We start from the raw sequence: 18,911 nt of genomic DNA, 5'->3' as shown, positions 1-18,911 counted from the left end.
GGTCCGACCATCTCTCCTAAACACCTCAACATTCACAATGTTGTTTAGAATTGCAGAAATGCTGAGGTTTGGCCTCATAAGCTTGGATCATACATCACAACTCCCTTCCCTTCTGAAAAAAAGAATATAAAAGTGCAGATGGGCGTTTTACGTGGCCTTCCTGACACTGTGCAGACACACTGTACACATACAAGTCCAGCTTAGTATAACAGGACTGGCTGCTGGACAAGGGTGTGTATGATAGAGGAGATGAACCAAAGTGTGAAGTAAAAATAGGATTCCTGATCTACGACCAATAAATATGTGGGGATATAGATAATTCTTCATGCTAGTCGTCAAATCATGAAATAACTTAAAAAAATATATATACATCATTGGGGCATGACTTATCAGGTCATCAAGTGTTCATCAGGATCGGCAGTTCATAGAGAAACTTCCTTCCTGCTCTGCAGCTATTGGTTGAAGTTTCTTCTCACCATCTTTCTGCTCTGCAGCTATTGGTTGAAGTTACATCTCACCAATTTCCTGCTCTACAGCTACTGGTTGAAATTACATCTCACCAACTTCCTGCTCTATAGCTATTGGTTGAAATTACATCTCACCAATTTCCTGCTCTACAGCTATTGGTTGAAATTACATCTCACCAACTTCCTGCTCTATAGCTACTGATTGAAGTTACAGGTCACCAATCTCCTGCTGTACTATTATTGGTTGAAATTACATCTCTCCCATCTTCCTGATCTGCAGCTATTAGTTAAAGTTACATCTCACCAACTTCCTGCTCTGCAACTACTGGTTGAAGTTACAGGTCACCAACCTCCTGCTCTGCAGCTATTAGTTGAAGTTACATCTCACCAATTCCCTGCTCTACAGCTATTGGTTGAAGTTACATCTCACCAACTTCCAGCTCTATAGCTATTGGTTGATGTCTAACTCAAAGTCTATGGCTCAGTAGACTGCTGTGTGCATGTTCATACAACAGCTTAGTGCTTCTGCAGAGGTTTGAGTGATCATGAGGGGTGATGATAGGTGGTAACTTATTGACTGAGTGTCTGACTGCTGGGACCTGCCCTGATCAGCAGAACGTGGACTTTTTTTTCCCCAGACAGGGCACTTTTATCATTATTACAAAACAGCATGGCAGGTTGGATGTTCGACCACCGCTCCATTCATTCTCTATGGGACAGCCCTATAGAGACTGAGTGCAGTGGTGATCTAGCATACGCACTGCTGCTTCATTCTAAAGAGTGTAAAAGGGCCCTGTTTTGAGAATTGGTGCGGGTCCCAGCAGTCAAGCATACGCAATGTTGTTCCATTCTGTACAGGGCTAAAATTGCCCCATTCTGTGGATGGGTGTGAGTCCCAGCAGTTGGTTCCCCACCAATCAATTTAACTTGTTTTCACCGGCGAACTCCTTTAAAGGGGCCGCACTACAAAAAAACACCCACCAAAATAAAAAAAACTTAAAAGTTTAGTAAAGTTTACACACAAACAAGTGATGTTTCTCAGCAAATGAGGCCGGGAGGTGCCTTATCATACAGCAGGAACATTTCAACTGCATCTCTCCTTGTGGCTGCCACAGGGAAACTGTAGCAATATATTATGGTCATACAGATCAATGCCAACTGTGTAATATATTGATGGCTGCAGTTAGGAGAATGTCTCTCCTACAAAACTGATGTTCTTTCTGGTTCCTTTAGCTAAATTCTAATGTTCGACTTGTTTGATGCCACCACTAGGGGGAGCTCACCACAAACAACTGTATAAGACTACCACTGAACACTATGGCAAGAGCAACTACAGTCAATGCCCCCTGGTGGCAGCGAGAATTTCCACATTTAATTTTTTAGTTGTGTGGAGGTATGCAGATTAAAAAAAAATATGACAGAATATAAGAAAAATGTAAACTTTACTGACGCAAGTTGGAAAAAAAAAAAAAAAGGTTGGTGGTTCTCTCTATGTAATGATTATGTACAGCAAGAAAAAAAAAAAAACGCTTTGTACTAAATATAATGAGATGAACCAGAGGGTGAAGCAGTGAAGGATCCCAGATTTATACAACTCTCTACCCCGCATTACACCCGTACTGTGCTCACACAACGCTGTGACACTAATAGCTTTTATGACACGTTCATCTTCTAGTTTATTACGGTGGATAATATACTAAAGGTTATTAAATCACTGGATATTTGGTCAGTACAGCAGAGAGTGAAAATGAGTGAATAGAGAGCGAAGGAGAAAATGGAAAAACTTGAGACCAAACTATGAAATCCCATTAATCCAGCAACTGATAATCATGAAAGTTTGGAGAAGAGGCAATACAAAGGATTAAATAAAGGTGGCAGATTTTGTGCTAGTTAGGCTTCATGCCTTGTGAATAGACAGATAATTTGGCACCTCTAATCTTTGACAGATTTAGGCTGGGGTCCCACAAAGCGGGGTCATTGTGTGGCTAGCCCCCTGTAGTAACCAAGAAGTCCTTTATATGGTATCTAAACTGGACAACCCCTTTAATGAAAAATAGGTAAAAAATAGTTTACCTGACAAACCTTAAAAGGGTTTTTTCAGGATATAACACTAATACTAAAATAGTGATTGTCACAGCCCTATTACCACTGTGAAATAACAGAGGAGCATCAGCAGAGCTCACTCCATCACAGTGAAGCTCTACGTGTTCTCATTTAAATAGGGTGGCAAGAATAGCAGCAACAGTACAAAGTGTACTATATATGAGGGACTGCAATGGGCACGTCCTAAACACCATTATTTGACTGCAACCCTCACTTCTGACCCTATCATCTAGTGATACTAGGGGTGTCCGCCTAAAACCCACACCTATGTAAAAATTGTGACTGTCAAAATACAGCATGAAAATGGTTCCCTCGCTAATCACAAGTACACTTACAACTTCTGTGGCAAGAATAAAATCAACAGTACAAAGTGTTGATTAGGTACTGTAATGGGCACGTCCTACACGCATATTCTAACGTTGATCAATGTTGAACTCAAAAGCAGATGCATATATATATTGCCTCATAACTTACACTCATATTTCGGTCCCAGATCTGTATCGTGCCATCCTGACATCCGGCAGCTATAAGTTTTCCATCTCTACTGTATGTGGCACAGGTTGGGATAACACGTTTACCTTGCGCAGATCTTGGTTTAAAGATACTTTTATGCTTCTTGTCATTGGAAACGTCCCAAGTCCGGACGGTTCTGTTGAAGGAGAAAATAAATTTTAATTTTTTTTTCAGAATCACCACAATAAACCAAACAAAAAGGCTATAAAACAGTATTTGTCACCAGATTTCACAATAAAAAATGCAAACATTATTACATAAATCTTAGACTGTGTCTCAGGATTGGGATTGAGCTGCAATACCATATACAGCCACACGAAAGGTGCAACTTCTAAAAGAAAAAAAAGTTTTTGCTTTGTTTCTTAATCTCACATATCCCTTTAAGTGTTGGAATTTCATACATTTTGTCAATTCTATGGGCATGAGGTTAAAGGTTTCTAAAGGATTTGTCAATCAAAAGGTCTAGTATTTCCCAGAAGGCTTTTTTTCCCCCCAGTTCTTGAAGGCTTTCCTGGTGCAATTAAAAGGCACGGACACAAAGTTAGGAGAGCACAGAAAAGTCACACAAACATTGCAAAATATTTGACTTTTAATTGTCTCCCTTTCCTGTCTGATCTGTCCCCATCAACCCGCACAGGAACGCGGCCGTTCTCACGTTTGTAGGGAGAGCACATGGTGTCTGAACATGTAGCTGGATACCCTGGGTTGTATCACAGGCTCCGATCGTCGTTATTCTCCCCTTACCGCATCCATCAAAGCGCCGGGAGCGGATTTCACATCGGGTTCATGGAGAATTGTGTGCACAAAGTCATTCATCTCTCGGTCGTGTAATTATCACTAATCGTGTTTTCTTTTCACTGTTATTAAGACCATTACGATAATGGGCTATGTGGACTGGCTAGCTGGTGGATAGGGGCCGGGACGGCCTGGAGAAGGCTCACACGTTACCGCCGCCGCCTGTCACATCCGGCTGACGCATATTTAGAGGCTGCAAACTGGTTCAGGACAGAAGATAGACATGAAAAATATTATGATATTGTATTAGATTTACATTTCTTCATAAGTGAAGAATGTTCCAGAACCTGACCAGAGTGGAAAATATCTGCAGAAACTCACATATATACGAGTGTACGGTGGGATTCTTAGCATCTGCAGAATAAGTGAGATCTTATCATCAGTACTAAACATAAGGAAAAAAAAATCCTAACATTTTTTTGCTTAATCTCATTTTCTTGGATCCTTTTTTGTCTTATATTACAAATAAAACTAAGAAATATGTGAAGAAATCTCATGTCCCTTGTCTAGCTGTAAGACAACTGGCTGCAAAAGGAGCCTCCCGCCCCCTCACCGCTGCAGCAGGAGCCTCCCGCCCCCTCACCGCTGCAGCAGGAGCCTCCCGCCCTCACCGCTGCAGCAGGAGCCTCCCGAACTCACCGCTGCAGCAGGAGCCTCTCGAACTCACCGCTGCAGCAGGAGACTCCCGCCCCCTCACCGCTGCAGCAGGAGCCTCCCGCCCTCACCGCTGCAGCAGGAGCCTCCCGAACTCACCGCTGCAGCAGGAGCCTCCCGCCCTCACCGCTGCAGCAGGAGCCTCCCGCCCTCACCGCTGCAGCAGGAGCCTCCCGCGCCCTCACCGCTGCAGCAGGAGCCTCCCGCCCTCACCGCTGCAGCAGGGGCCTCCCCCGCCCTCACCGCTGCAGCAGGGGCCTCCCCCGCCCTCACCGCTGCAGCAGGAGCCTCCCGAACTCACCGCTGCAGCAGGGGCCTCCCCCGCCCTCACCGCTGCAGCAGGAGCCTCCCGCCCTCACCGCTGCAGCAGGGGCCTCCCGCCCTCACCGCTGCAGCAGGGGCCTCCCGCCCTCACCGCTGCAGCAGGGGCCTCCCGAACTCACCGCTGCAGCAGGAGCCTCCCGCGCCCTCACCGCTGCAGCAGGAGCCTCCCGCGCCCTCACCGCTGCAGCAGGGGCCTCCCCCGCCCTCACCGCTGCAGCAGGAGCCTCCCGCCCTCACCGCTGCAGCAGGAGCCTCCCGAACTCACCGCTGCAGCAGGGGCCTCCCCCGCCCTCACCGCTGCAGCAGGAGCCTCCCGCCCTCACCGCTGCAGCAGGAGCCTCCCGAACTCACCGCTGCAGCAGGAGCCTCCCGCGCCCTCACCGCTGCAGCAGGAGCCTCCCGCGCCCTCACCGCTGCAGCAGGAGCCTCCCGCGCCCTCACCGCTGCAGCAGGAGCCTCCCGCGCCCTCACCGCTGCAGCAGGAGCCTCCCGCGCCCTCACCGCTGCAGCAGGAGCCTCCCGCGCCCTCACCGCTGCAGCAGGAGCCTCCCGCGCCCTCACCGCTGCAGCAGGAGCCTCCCCCGCCCTCACCGCTGCAGCAGGAGCCTCCCGAACTCACCGCTGCAGCAGGAGCCTCCCGCCCTCACCTCTGCAGCAGGGGCCTCCCCCGCCCTCACCTCTGCAGCAGGGGCCTCCCCCGCCCTCACCGCTGCAGCAGGAGCCTCCCGCCCTCACCGCTGCAGCAGGAGCCTCCCGCCCTCACCTCTGCAGCAGGAGCCTCCCCCGCCCTCACCGCTGCAGCAGGAGCCTCCCGCCCTCACCTCTGCAGCAGGGGCCTCCCCCGCCCTCACCGCTGCAGCAGGAGCCTCCCGCCCTCACCGCTGCAGCAGGAGCCTCCCGCCCTCACCGCTGCAGCAGGAGCCTCCCAAACTCACCGCTGCAGCAGGAGCCTCCCAAACTCACCGCTGCAGCAGGAGCCTCCCGTCCTCACCGCTGCAGCAGGAGCCTCCCGCCCTCACCGTTACAGCAGGAGCCTCCCGCCCCCTCACCGCTGCAGCAGGAGCCTCCCGCCCCCTCACCGCTGCAGCAGGAGCCTCCCGCCCCCTCACCGCTGCAGCAGGAGCCTCCCGCCCCCTCACCGCTGCAGCAGGAGCCTCCCGCCCCCTCACCGCTGCAGCAGGAGCCTCCCCCACTCACCGCTGCAGCAGGAGCCTCCCCCACTCACCGCTGCAGCAGGAGCCTCCCCCACTCACCGCTGCAGCAGGAGCCTCCCCCACTCACCGCTGCAGCAGGAGCCTCCCCCACTCACCGCTGCAGCAGGAGCCTCCCGCCCTCACCGCTGCAGCAGGAGCCTCCCGCCCTCACCGCTGCAGCAGGAGCCTCCCGCCCTCACCCCTGCAGCAGGAGCCTCCCGCCCTCACCGCTGCAGCAGGAGCCTCCCGCCCTCACCGCTGCAGCAGGAGCCTCCCGCCCTCACCGCTGCAGCAGGAGCCTCCCCCACTCACCGCTGCAGCAGGAGCCTCCCCCACTCACCGCTGCAGCAGGAGCCTCCCCAACTCACCGCTGCAGCAGGAGCCTCCCCCACTCACCGCTGCAGCAGGAGCCTCCCGCCCTCACCGCTGCAGCAGGAGCCTCCCGCCCTCACCCCTGCAGCAGGAGCCTCCCGCCCTCACCCCTGCAGCAGGAGCCTCCCGCCCTCACCGCTGCAGCAGGAGCCTCCCGCCCTCACCGCTGCAGCAGGAGCCTCCCGCCCTCACCGCTGCAGCAGGAGCCTCCCGCCCTCACCGCTGCAGCAGGAGCCTCCCGCCCTCACCGCTGCAGCAGGAGCCTCCCCCACTGAGCTCTGCAGTAGGACAAAAGATCACTAAGCTACACCCTCTTGGTTGAAAGGTCAGGACTTCAGTCACCATCAGACAAAAACTCAACTGATGAGATTAATCCATTTGTTCTCTGCAGGCAGAGAGGGCAACTATATTTCTTCTTTAATTTAAATATTCAGGTCTATAATTAATGTTTTTATCCCCTTAAAGGGAATTTGTCAACAGGGTTTTGCTATGTAATGACAGCAGCATGATGTAGGGGCAGAGACCCTGATTCCAGCGATATGTCACTTAGTAGCAGCTGTGATACAATCACAGTATTCTCTAGCAGCGCGCGGAATGCTGAGCTCTATATAACCCCGCCCACAGCACTGATTGGCTGCTTTCTGAGTACAATGTATATGGACAGGAAGCTGCCAATCAGTGGCGGGGGTGTGGCTGGACTTGAAGGCACGAGACGCCTAGTCTTGTAGTGATAATCTCCTGTTGATAAAATACGGATTTTATTTAAACACCAAAAACACAGCCTAGTAATTGACACATCACTGGAATCAGGGTTTCTGCCCCTACACCAAGCTGTTCTCTGATTACATAGCAAAAAATTGCTGACATTCCCTTTAGAACGGTTTTCCGGTTTCAATTGAAAAAAACACACACACACAAAAAAAAAACGGGCATTACTCACCCTCCCCAGGCATCTGTTATTATCTGTAGTGCTGACGTCATGTTGACAGTGCTGTAGCCGATTACGAGCTCAGGGGCTCCGAGAGCCTCAAGCCGTCAATTTATGAAGAGCTGCTGAGCTCTATGATTGGCTGCAGCGCTGTCAATGTGATGTAAGCGCTGCACGAAATGATGGACACTAGAGTGGGGGGGGGGAGGGAGAAGACACGAGTTTTCTGAAATTGGGAAAACCCCATTACCCCCTTGACTACCTTTGTACGTCAAGGGTTGTGGCATTGTCTTTGATGCGGGCTCGCACGCTGAGCCCGCATCTTTCCCTGCGCTTCTTGTCTGATTTAATCAGCCATCACGTGCCTTTAACAGACATTGATGGATCGGTGCTCCGCCCGCAGATGTTAACCAATTAAATTCCGCTGTCATTCACTGACAATGGGATTTAACATGCATCCAAGACTGGGATCTAAGGGGTAAGGTTTCTCTTTTGTAGAGAGGGACATGCCAGGTCTTAGCCTCTCACCCAGCCAAATCAGATCTCATACTTTGCACTGATGAGGGGCAAAACCCCGAAACACCATGTCTACAAATTAAGATTCTGATTTGACTTTTATCCTAAGTCATATTGCAAGGCTCGTTAAAGGGTCGATACTACTTCCAATAGGTGGCACTAGAGTTCAAGTCCTCTTCCTCTCTGAAGAGACAATTTGCATATTTAATTTCCCAGAGGAGCATGCATGACCTATAAGTCTCCTCATACTGGTGAGCCAGACCTGGCATGTCACTCTCCACAAGGAGAAAACTAACCCCTTTATTTTATCATCCCGATGTGGGGTAATTAATGTGTTAATTTTATTTTATGGGTCACTATGTTGTAGTGAAAACAAATACTGGTAGGTATAGTTTCTTAAAAGTGATATTGTACCTGGTCTTTTTTATGCTTTTTTTGCACTTTTTATCCTTTTTTAGTTCTCAGTGGGAGACTTGAGCAACATGGGATCCCCTAATCGCTCATTGACTAACACGTTTTCACTGCAGTGAATTATTGGCGGTCAGGATTACACTGGCTTTGGTCCTAATAAGCTCGATACAGAGCAGACAAGGGGTCTATAGCTGGGCCCCCCACCTAAAATAGCAATATATTGTGACACTGCAAAAGCGCCAATGGGAAAAAAAAAAGATGGAGCGTCGCTCTTCCGTGTACCCACTTTGATGTCAGCTTTTAAGAGTTAATCGTCCGGGATCAGAGTAATCTCCCATCCTGCCCACTAAAAAAAAAAATTCATCCGAACTTGGTGATTTTGGCGGGATCAGCCAATTATGTAAATGGGGGCTTATGTCACAGGTGTGTCAGGTGTGACAGACAGTCGCTCTGGATCTGGCTGTAGAAGGTCACAGCGCTTGGCATTGCAGACGCCTTTTTGATCCGTAGTAGTTATATCCTTCTCCCAGCGACCTCCACCTTGTGCTGCTGATTGACACACCCTCGCTTAGTAGTTAAAAACTCTCAGTTACTCCAAAGAGTCGCAGGTGATAGTTCTATGTACCTCTGTGCAGGCTTGGAGTACTAGCAGTAGGGTAGTCTTGTCTTTGGTGCTCTTGGAGGACAGTTGGCGTTATCTCTCTGGTGTCTGCTCAAGCTAAGTGTATCCCCTTCGTTTGTCTACCTTGTTGTCTTTAGTTTGTAGTGGTGCTTGACTAGTGCTCGCCCTGTCCCCTCCCTATCTAGGGCCAAGCTCTAGGGACATTCAGGGCTTAGGTTCCTCCTCGGCGATAGGTGCAAAACCTATATAGGCACGATAGGGTAGGCAGGGTGATATTTGATATGCCTAGGGGTCTCCACTCCCCCTTTCCCTAGCTGTTGGGCTCCCTTCCCCTTCTTCCCTCCGTTGTACACTTATTCCTTCCCTCACTTGCATGACAGCTTGACTTTCTCCCAACAGATGATACCAATGGGAAAAAATTTGGCATATAAAATTTCAGGAGAGAGAAGCTGCTGCAGAGGTGCTACATTAAAGGTTTCGACAAATATTAAAAAAAAAAAGTCATCTGGAGCCACCGATTTTGGCGTTGTAAGCCAACCATCTAGTGTGTGTGGGGGAATCCAATGACCACATAAGGATGGGGTGGTCGGAATTCAATTGATCGGCAGAAGATTATTTTGGCAGCGAGAACACAGATATGATTGGCCGAGAAGGAATAGGGAGAGGTGGTGCTCACGACCAGCCTAACAATGTCCTACCAAGGTGGACATCCTTCATCCTACTCAAATCTAATAAGTGATCGCTCCGACAGAACGAGGCGTAAGCTGAAGAATCCATAAGACAATGCTGCAATCTCCAGCTCACATCTGCTCCGCATATTTCCCGCTTTTATGGCTGCCCCGAGAGTAATTCCTGGTCACTTAAAACACACTACAATGAATGAAATATTCCTGGAGGAAGTGGGGGAGCTGGGACGAGTCCAACAATCAGAAAACCCAACCAGTTCCAAGCCTATATATAAACGGACGATCGGCTCTGTATGTGAAATAACATGGCACCCTGTGGTGCTGTGGAGCTCAGGAAACCTGCAGCCCCATCCGTCAGGAACATTAATTAGCCCACCCATTATGAAATATATGCTGGAGATATTTTATTGTAGGGGCTGGAGCGGGGAAACTCAACGAGAGGTCATCTACAGATTGCAGAGGCTTTCCCACCGCAGTGAATAATGGCATAGTGCTGACCGGGGTCTTATTGAAAGGTCCCGAATGATACTCGGATAAAAGAGGTTATTAATTTACGTTGATATGCTCGACCACCCACTAAAAAAGATAGTGTCACGATGCCCAATTCACTTGTCTCCATAGCTGTCTCATGCTCTACAGCGACATCAGAAAGCTGAGGGGAAAAAATTAAGAGTAGGGTATGGGGATTTCGAAAGGGGTTGTCAGGTTGAGACATCCCATACCGTCTTAGTTAATAAGTTAATATCCCTGCAAGGGTACGACAGCAGTAATGATGTCAATATGTACTGTACGTCACAATCACAGCTGGTGACTGGATATAGAGAGTATGCGCCTATTTTAAATCTAATTTATAAATATATAAAACTGAAGACTTGCAGTTTTCACAATGAGCCTGATAACAGGCTGATACTTCAGTAGTGCAGCCAGCGATTGCAGATGCTGAAGTGACAGTGAGCTTAAATGGAGAGTACGTACTATTTTGTACTTCTATTATAAAAATGAAATCTAAAATTCTTGCAGTTTTCACGCCGAACCTCATAATAGGCTGATACTTCAGCACTGCAGCCAGTGATTGCAGATGCTGAAGTGATCGTGAGCTTAAATGCAGAGTATGCGCCTATTTTTTTATACTTTTATAAAAACATGATCCTGAAGTCTTACAGTTTTCACGCCGAGCCTCATAAAAGGCTGATACTTCAGCAGCGCAGTCAGTGATTGCAGATTCTGAAGTGACAGCGAGTTTAAATGCCTAGCATGCGCCTATTATTTTATACTTCTTTTATAAAAAAGTAATCCTGAAGTCTTGCAGTTTTCAAAAGGAGCCTCATAATAGGTCGATATTTCACCACTGCAGCCAGTGACTGGAGAAAATTAAGTGATAGTGGGTGTAAATCTAGATTATGTGCTGAATATTTTATACTTGTATTATAAAAAAGTCATTCTGAAGTCTTGCGTTTTTCACACTGAGCCTTAAAATAGGCTGATCCCTCCTGTTCTGTAGAAATCGCTTCTCAGCAGTCATTTCATTATCATCCCAGAAAGGATTGCAAGGGAAATTATCATCTACAACCCCTGGCAAAAATTATGGAATCACCGGGCTCGGAGGATGTTCATTCAGTTGTTTAATGTTGTTGAAAAAAAGCAGATCACAGACATGGCACAAAACTAAAGTCATTTCAAATGGCAACTTTAGGGCTTTAAGAAACACTAAAAGAAATCAAGATTAAAAATGTGGTACTCAGTAAGGGTAATTTTTTTCAGACCAAGCAGAGGGAAAAAATTATGGAATAACCCTGTAAATTTTCATTTCCAAAACTAACACCTGCATCAAATTAGATCTGCTCGTTAGTCTGCATCTAAAAATGAGTGATCACACCTTGGAGAGCTGTTGCACCAAGTGGACTGACATGAATCATGGCTCCAACACGAGAGATGTCAATTGAAACAAAGGAGAGGATTATCAAACTCATAAAAGAAGGTAAATCATCACGCAGTGTTGCAAAAGATGTCGGTTGTTCACAGTCAGCTGTGTCTAAAAACTGGACCAAATACAAACAACATGGGTAGGTTGTTAAAGGCAAACATACTGGTAGACCAAGGAAGACATCAAAGCGTCAAGACCGGAAACTTAAAGCAATATGTCTCCAAAACAGGAAATGCACAACAAAACAAATAAGGAACGAATGGGAGGAAACTGGACTCAATGTCTGTTACCGAACTGTAAGAAACCGCCTAAAGGAAATGGGATTTACATACAAAAAAGATAAACATAAGCCATCATTAACACCTAAACAGAAAAAAACAAGGTTACAATGGGCTAAGGAAAAGCAATCGTGGACTGTGGATGACTGGATGAAAGTCATATTCAGTGATGAATCGCGAATCTGCATTGGGCAAGGTGATGATGCTGGAACTTTTGTTTGGTGCCGTTCCAATGAGATTTATAAAGATGACTGCATGAAGAGAACATGCAAATTTCCACAGTCATTGATGATATGGGGCTGCATGTCAGGTAAAGGAACTGGGGAGATGGCTGTCATTACATCTTCAATAAATGCTCAAGTTTACATTGATATTTTGGACAGTTTTCTTATCCCATCAATTGAAAGGATGTTTGGGGATGATGACATCATTTTTCAAGATGATAATGCATCCTGCCATAGAGCAAAAACTGTGAAAACATTCCTTGAAAGAAGACACATAAGGTCAATGTCATGGCCTGCAAATAGTCCGGATCTCAATCCAATTGAAAATCTTTGGTGGAAGTTGAAGAAAATGGTCCATGACAAGGCTCCAACCTGCAAAGCTGATCTGGCAACAGCAATCAGAGAACGTTGGAGCCAGATTGATGAAGAGTACTGTTTGTCACTCATTAAGTCCATGCCCCAGAGACTGCAAGCTGTTATTAAAGCCAGAGGTGATGCAACAAAATACTAGTGATGTATTGGGGTGTTCTTTTGTGTGTTTGTTTTTCATGATTCCATAATTTTTTTCTCAGAATTGAGTGATTCCATAATTTTTTCCCTCTGCTTGGTCTGAAAAAAATTACCCTTACTGAGTACCACATTTTTAATCTTGATTTCTTTTTGTGTTTCCTAAAGCCATAAAGTTGCTATTTGAAATGACTATAGTTTTGTGCCATGTCTGTGATCTGCTTTTTTTTCAACAACATTAAACAACTGAATGAACATCCTCCGAGCCCGGTGATTCCATAATTTTTGCCAGGGGTTGTATGCACAGGATTATATGCTTTTGCGTAATGTTGCACAACTATTTTGCTGCCTTTACTCGTGGTAAGCGGAGGCTGTAATTTCTTAAAAAAGGCATCATTTCATTCCCTGCGGATCGCACAACAGACCCCTAAGAAGTGTGCAGAACATAGACTATGCGTGTGGAGGGTACTGTGGAGAAATTCACTGTGGGGGCATCATACTGTGTTTGGGGGCACTTCTGTTGGCATCATACATTATTACCTGTATTATTTATTAATTCAAGGCTTTTTTTCATCCTTTATTACATATTTAAATTAGGCCATTGGGCCATATGCTTTTTACTGCTAGGGTGGAACAGTTTTGTCCGGCCCATTTTTGGGGTTTTGTGTGAAATTATGTCCAATTTGCCTTTTTTTTGGTCCTTTTTTCCACCCATCTTTCCCATACAAAGTTTTAATTGTGAGTGACGCCTGGTTTCCATTTCAATCCCCATTCACTTGAGGCTGGTTTGGCACATGGAGAGGTAGGACATATAGTAGTTAGGGACCGACCATATTTAGGGTGCACCTTGAAGTGGTTGGAGGATTTTGAACTCTTTGATTAAAAATCACCAAGTACCTTACATTTTTAACGTTTGCAGCAATATTGGGAGTTCATGTAGTCATTAGTCGCAGTGAGCGGACTCATTGTGTATGTATAGCTGTTATGAGGTGTCCCATAAACCGCACATACAAACATGAGGGATTCCTGCCTGTATGTACAATATGTTCAGCAGCAGCATGGAGGACACTAAGCAGCAGTACTGAGCAGTGCAGCTGTGAATCTAGCTTTGGGGTGAGCTAAAACAAGCAGCAGCATGGAGGACATTATGCAGAAGTACTGAGCAGTGCAGCTGTGAATCTAGCTTTGGGGTGAGCTAAAACAAGCAGCAGCATGGAGGACATTATGCAGCAGTACTGAGCAGTGCAGCTGTGAATCTCGCTTTGGGGTGAGCTAAAACAAGCAGCAGCATGGAGGACATTATGCAGAAGTACTGAGCAGTGCAGCTGTGAATCTAGCTTTGGGGTGAGCTAAAACAAGCAGCAGCATGGAGGACATTATGCAGAAGTACTGAGCAGTGCAGCTGTGAATCTAGCTTTGGGGTGAGCTAAAACAAGCAGCATCACTATTATAATCTTTACTGATAAAATCACAACAATAATTAAAAAACTAGATAAAAATTAGGAGTGTGGAACAAAGGAAACCCACTACCCCAGGGGCCAACCGCATAAAGATAATGCAAAAATCAAGAATTACAAGGTGAAGAGACATACAGGTAAAATCACATGATTAGATATATGTCCATATAACTCAAACTGAACATATTCTTGCCAAAATGTGGCAGCGGAAAAAATCCTACATGGAACACATAAATGGATGTCTCAGAACAATAGGCAAAAAGACAAAAAAAGCAAGATACAAATACAGAAAAACTCAAAATGACAACAAATGAGATATATAGTATGGATAACCTGGGGGAAGTTGAAGTACAGAAAGAAATGTACGTTTCGCATCAGCTTCTTCAGGGGGTTGTGTACTAGAGGGTTGATCAATCTTTCATTGGTATATATCTAATTTCTTGTCATTTTGAGTTTTTCTGCATTTGTATTTTGATTGTATTAATAAATACATAGATGGATCTGACGATAAATTGAGAATAGACTCATGAGCACAAAAAAGACGGCACAACGTCCCTATGATCTTTAGTGCAGGAGCTCAGCCACTTCGCGGGCCGCCATATTGTTAGTTTTTTTCTAAGGCATGTAACATGGCACCCAATGGATGGATTTTCCTTGACAAAATTCCATGTTTTGGGATGAAATCACACAGAGGTACAGTAGAGGCCTCTGTCCATGGGGCCATACAGGTGGAATGCAGCCGTAATAGGGCCGTGTGTATGAGGCCCTATCTGGACATAATAGGAAAGATTGTTTTCATGGGCGTCAAAACAATAGTGTCGGAAAGCCTCGCAACGCGGAGCTAAACTGATAAACAGCCCAAATTTTCTCATTTATAGATCTAAGACATCTTTGAAAAGAAAAAAAAAACAACTCATATCAAAACAGAGACTTCGCCAGAGGAAAACTGCTCGTAAATGTCATACAAGTTATTTCTCTTTTCCTGGAGTCAAACGACTCAAATTCACTTTCTTCTGGATGGGATGAATTAACGAAATGAAACCTGCACCCCAATCACCCACCGGGGAGCGGTCACGTGATGTCAGCGGAGGCGCAACCAGACACAGATGTTCTATGAGAAGCAGCGCTTTCCAGCCTGCTGGGAGTTGTAGTTTCATACCAGCTGCATTAACCCATTTAAGCTTTGCAAGACTAGAAGTCTCCCCCTTTTTGCTCGAACATGGCTCTATGAAGTTTTGAATTTTGGAGTGACAAGTTGTGCAATGTTGAGGAACAATTTGTGGGTCCACATATTAAAAGGGAATTTATCAACAAGATTTCACCAGTCCAGCAATATCTTTACATGACCAGTCCGTTTCTCTGATACTGAGAAATCAGCGTTTGAATTGATATGTAAATGAGGCTGAAGAGCTATGGTAGATCCGAAGCCTCTGTTACTCCAGCTCTATTCCCAGTCCAGCGCCGTCTCCTCCTGTGTGACTGACAGCCTCTATGCTGTGTGACTTCAGGAAAAGGAGGAGTCGCTAGACTGGGGAATAGAGCTGGAGTGACAGAGGCTTCGGATCTACCATAGCTCTTCAGCTTAATTTGCATATCAATGCAAATGATAATTTCTCAGTAACGGAGGAACAGACTTACCATGTAAAGGTATTGCTGGATTTGTCTTTGATAGAGCTAAATAGTTTGGGGTGTGTAAATGTAATGGAAATTTGGTGTGTTCACGTGCCATACATTTAAATCTATGCAAATTTCTGGCATAAATTATATTAAAATTCGTTGGGATGCAGTTTTTAGAAAAGTAAGCAAAGTCTGTGCAAAATAAACATTTTGGCTTGTGCAAAAAAAAAATTCACGGGAAAAGACTGGCGTCCGGGTAATGGTAAATCCTTCCGGAGTGTTGGCTATTCCCCAATATTCTTATTGTCACAAAATGGAAAACATTCTCATTTAAAGAGGATGTTCGGGATTAGAAAAAAACATTGCATATTTTTATTTTTACCGAAACAGCCCCCCCCCCCCCCCAAACCCGTGCTGATCGTAGGCTGGATGCGGTAGCGCAGCTCAAAAAGAGGTATGATGACAGATACAACCCATCGTTAGGATTTCCGTGAAGCAAAGCGGTCATGATTTTCTAGTTTTGGACAATCCCTTTAAATCTAGATGCAAAATCGACACACAGCAAACCGAGATCTTGAAATCGATGTTGAATTGAACTCTAAAATTGTTTAGAAAACTGGAGGACTTTTCACTTTACATTGTTGATAATAGAAAAAAAAAAAAAAAGTCCTTCAACCTTTCATCATTTTGGCCTGAAAACGATGAGGCTTGAACCTGCGTCACACACAAGTAGCGGCTTCAGGCGCCAAAGTGCTCCGAGTGCGGATGTAAGATCAGCGCTCCCCTCGAGATCTCAGATGGTCTTGTGTATCTGAATCGTGCTGCCAAAAAGCATCGTGGAGGTTCGAAACCGTGTGAAAGTTATCAAATTCTGTGGTTTAGGAGCAAAAAAATGAGGGAGGAATCGCAGTGACAGGAGGAACAAGAGGAGGCACAGCTGCCAAAAGCTACATCTAGAACCTCTCTAATAAACACTCTGCTATAGGTTTTTTACGTGTCAATGTTATGGCCATATGCAAAGTATAATCCATAAATGTCTGATAAATTCGGGACCCCCTCCCCACATAAGTGAAGCAAGAGAGCAGCACCAGTTGGGTTCTCGAGAAAAGTGCAGGTCCCCATCTTGGATGAACCATGAATGTTCGAGATCGGAAGACCTACACACGTGGTCAAAATTGTTGGTACCCCTCGTTTAATGAAAGAAAAACCCACAATGGTCACAGAAATAACTTGAATCTGACAAAAGTAATAAATTAAAAATCTATGAAAATGATCAAATGAACGTCAGACATTGCTTTTCTGCTTCCACAGAATTAAAAAAAAAATTTAAACCCATGAAATAGGCCTGGACAGAAATGATGGTACCCCTGAAAATAATGTGACAAAAGGGACATGTTAAATCAAGTTGTGTCCACTAATTAGCATCACAGGTGTCTACCATCTTGTGATCAGTCAGTGGCCTGTATACAGGGCTACAGATACTCACTGTGCTGTTTGGTGACATGGTGTGTACCACACTCAACATGGACCAGAGGAAGCAAAGAAAAGAGTTGTCTCAGGAGATTAGAAAGAAAATGATAGACAAGCATGTTAAAGGTAAAGGTTATAGGACCATCTCCAAGCAGCTTGATGTTCCTGTGGCTACAGTTGCACATATTATTCAGAAATTTAATATCTATAAGACTGTAGCCAACCTCCCAGGAGGAAAATTGATGACAAATCAAAGAGACGGATAATACGAATGGTAACAAAAGAGCCCAGGATAACTTCTAAAGAGATTAAAGGTGAACTTCAAGCTCAAGGAACATCAGTGTCAGATCGCACCATCTGTCATTGTTTGATCCAAAGTGGACTTCATGGGAAACGACCAAGGAGAACACCATCGTTGAAAAAAAAATCATAAAAAAGGCAGACTGGAATTTGCCAAACTACATGTTGACAAGTCACAAAGCTTCTGGGAGAATGTCCTATGGACAGAAGAGACAAAAATGGAAGTTTTTGGCAAGGCACATCAGCTCTATGTTCACAGATGGAAAAATGAAGCATATCAAGAAAAGAACACTGTCCCTACTGTGAAACATGGTGGCAGCTCTGTTATGTTCTGGGGCTGCTTTACTGCATCTGGCACAGGGTGTCTTGAATCTGTGCAGGGTACAATGAAATCTCAAGACTATCAAGGGATTCTAGAGAGAAATGTGCTGCCCAGTGTCAGAAAGCTTGGTCTCAGTCGCAGGTCATGGGTCTTGCAACAGGATAATGACCCAAAACACACAGCTAAAAACACCCAAGAATGGCTAAGAGGAAGACATTGGACTATTCTGAAGTGGCTTCTATGAGCCCTGACCTAAATCCTATTGAGCATCTTTGGAAAGAGCTGAAACATGGCGTCTGGAAAAGGCAACCTTCACACACGAGACAACTGGAGCAGTTTGCTCATGAGGAGTCGGCCAAAATACCTGTCGAGAGGCGCAGAAGTCTCACTGACAGTTACAGGAATCGTGTGATTGCAGTGATTGCCGCAAAAGGTTGTTCAACAAAATATTAAGTTAAAGGGGTATTCCCATCTCTAAGATCCTATCACAATATGTAGTAGGTGTAATAATAATAATAATAATAGCAAATACCTACAATTAGAAATGTAGTATAGTATTTTTGATTCGCTATCCCACTTATCTCATGTGCAGGCAATACAGGACCTTAGGTATCCACGGTTACGACCACCAGCAACTAGCTAACTATCACTTTATCAGTGGATGTAACCATGGATACCTAAGGTCCTGCATTGCCAGCACATGAGGAAAGAGACATGGCGAATCAAAAATACTATACTACATTTCTAATTGGAGGTATTTGCTAATATTATTATTATTACACCTACTACATATTGTGATAGAATCTTGGAGATGGGAATACCCCTTTAAAAGTACCATCATTTCTGTCCAGGCCTATTTCATGAAAAGCAATGTCTGACTTTCATTTGTTCATTTTCATAGATTTTTAATTTATTACTATTTTTGTCAGATTCAAGTTATTTCTGTGACCATTGTGGGTTTTTCTTTCATTAAACGAGGGGTACCAACAATTTTGACCACGTGTGTATATAATCTGTACAAACTAAAGTGCAAGAAAAAAAGTCCCATCATTACGAAAAAGGTGTTGTATCATCTGGACCATTTATGGCTTAGACAGGATATGCGTCAAATCTTCGATAGCTCCGATGCACAATGTCAGGAACAGAGAAATGCATGCAAGGATCTCTCCAATTATTTCTAAAGCAGCTCCGAAAGTTTCCAGGTAGGTCGGCTCCAATTTAGTTCCCC

At 45.4% G+C, this 18,911-nt stretch overlaps 1 protein-coding gene across 3 annotated transcripts in view; it reads right to left on the bottom strand.

The window, feature by feature from the left end:
- Window positions 1–18,911, bottom strand: part of WDR70 (WD repeat domain 70) — a 372,583-nt gene that overhangs the window by 145,142 nt on the left and 208,530 nt on the right. For all 3 annotated transcript variants that reach the window (XM_073681819.1, XM_073681803.1, XM_073681812.1), the window contains exon 10: window positions 3,045–3,219. In XM_073681819.1, the coding sequence (XP_073537920.1) occupies window positions 3,045–3,219 (175 nt within the window). The remainder of the gene's footprint in view (window positions 1–3,044; window positions 3,220–18,911) is intronic.

This window comes from Phyllobates terribilis, unplaced genomic scaffold, assembly GCF_046119375.1.
Source record: "Phyllobates terribilis strain yellow unplaced genomic scaffold, ASM4611937v1 Scaffold_1__5_contigs__length_1240528914, whole genome shotgun sequence".
In the NCBI taxonomy this organism is placed as follows: Eukaryota; Metazoa; Chordata; class Amphibia; order Anura; family Dendrobatidae; genus Phyllobates; species Phyllobates terribilis.
This window is presented reverse-complemented; position numbering and strand designations above follow the sequence as displayed.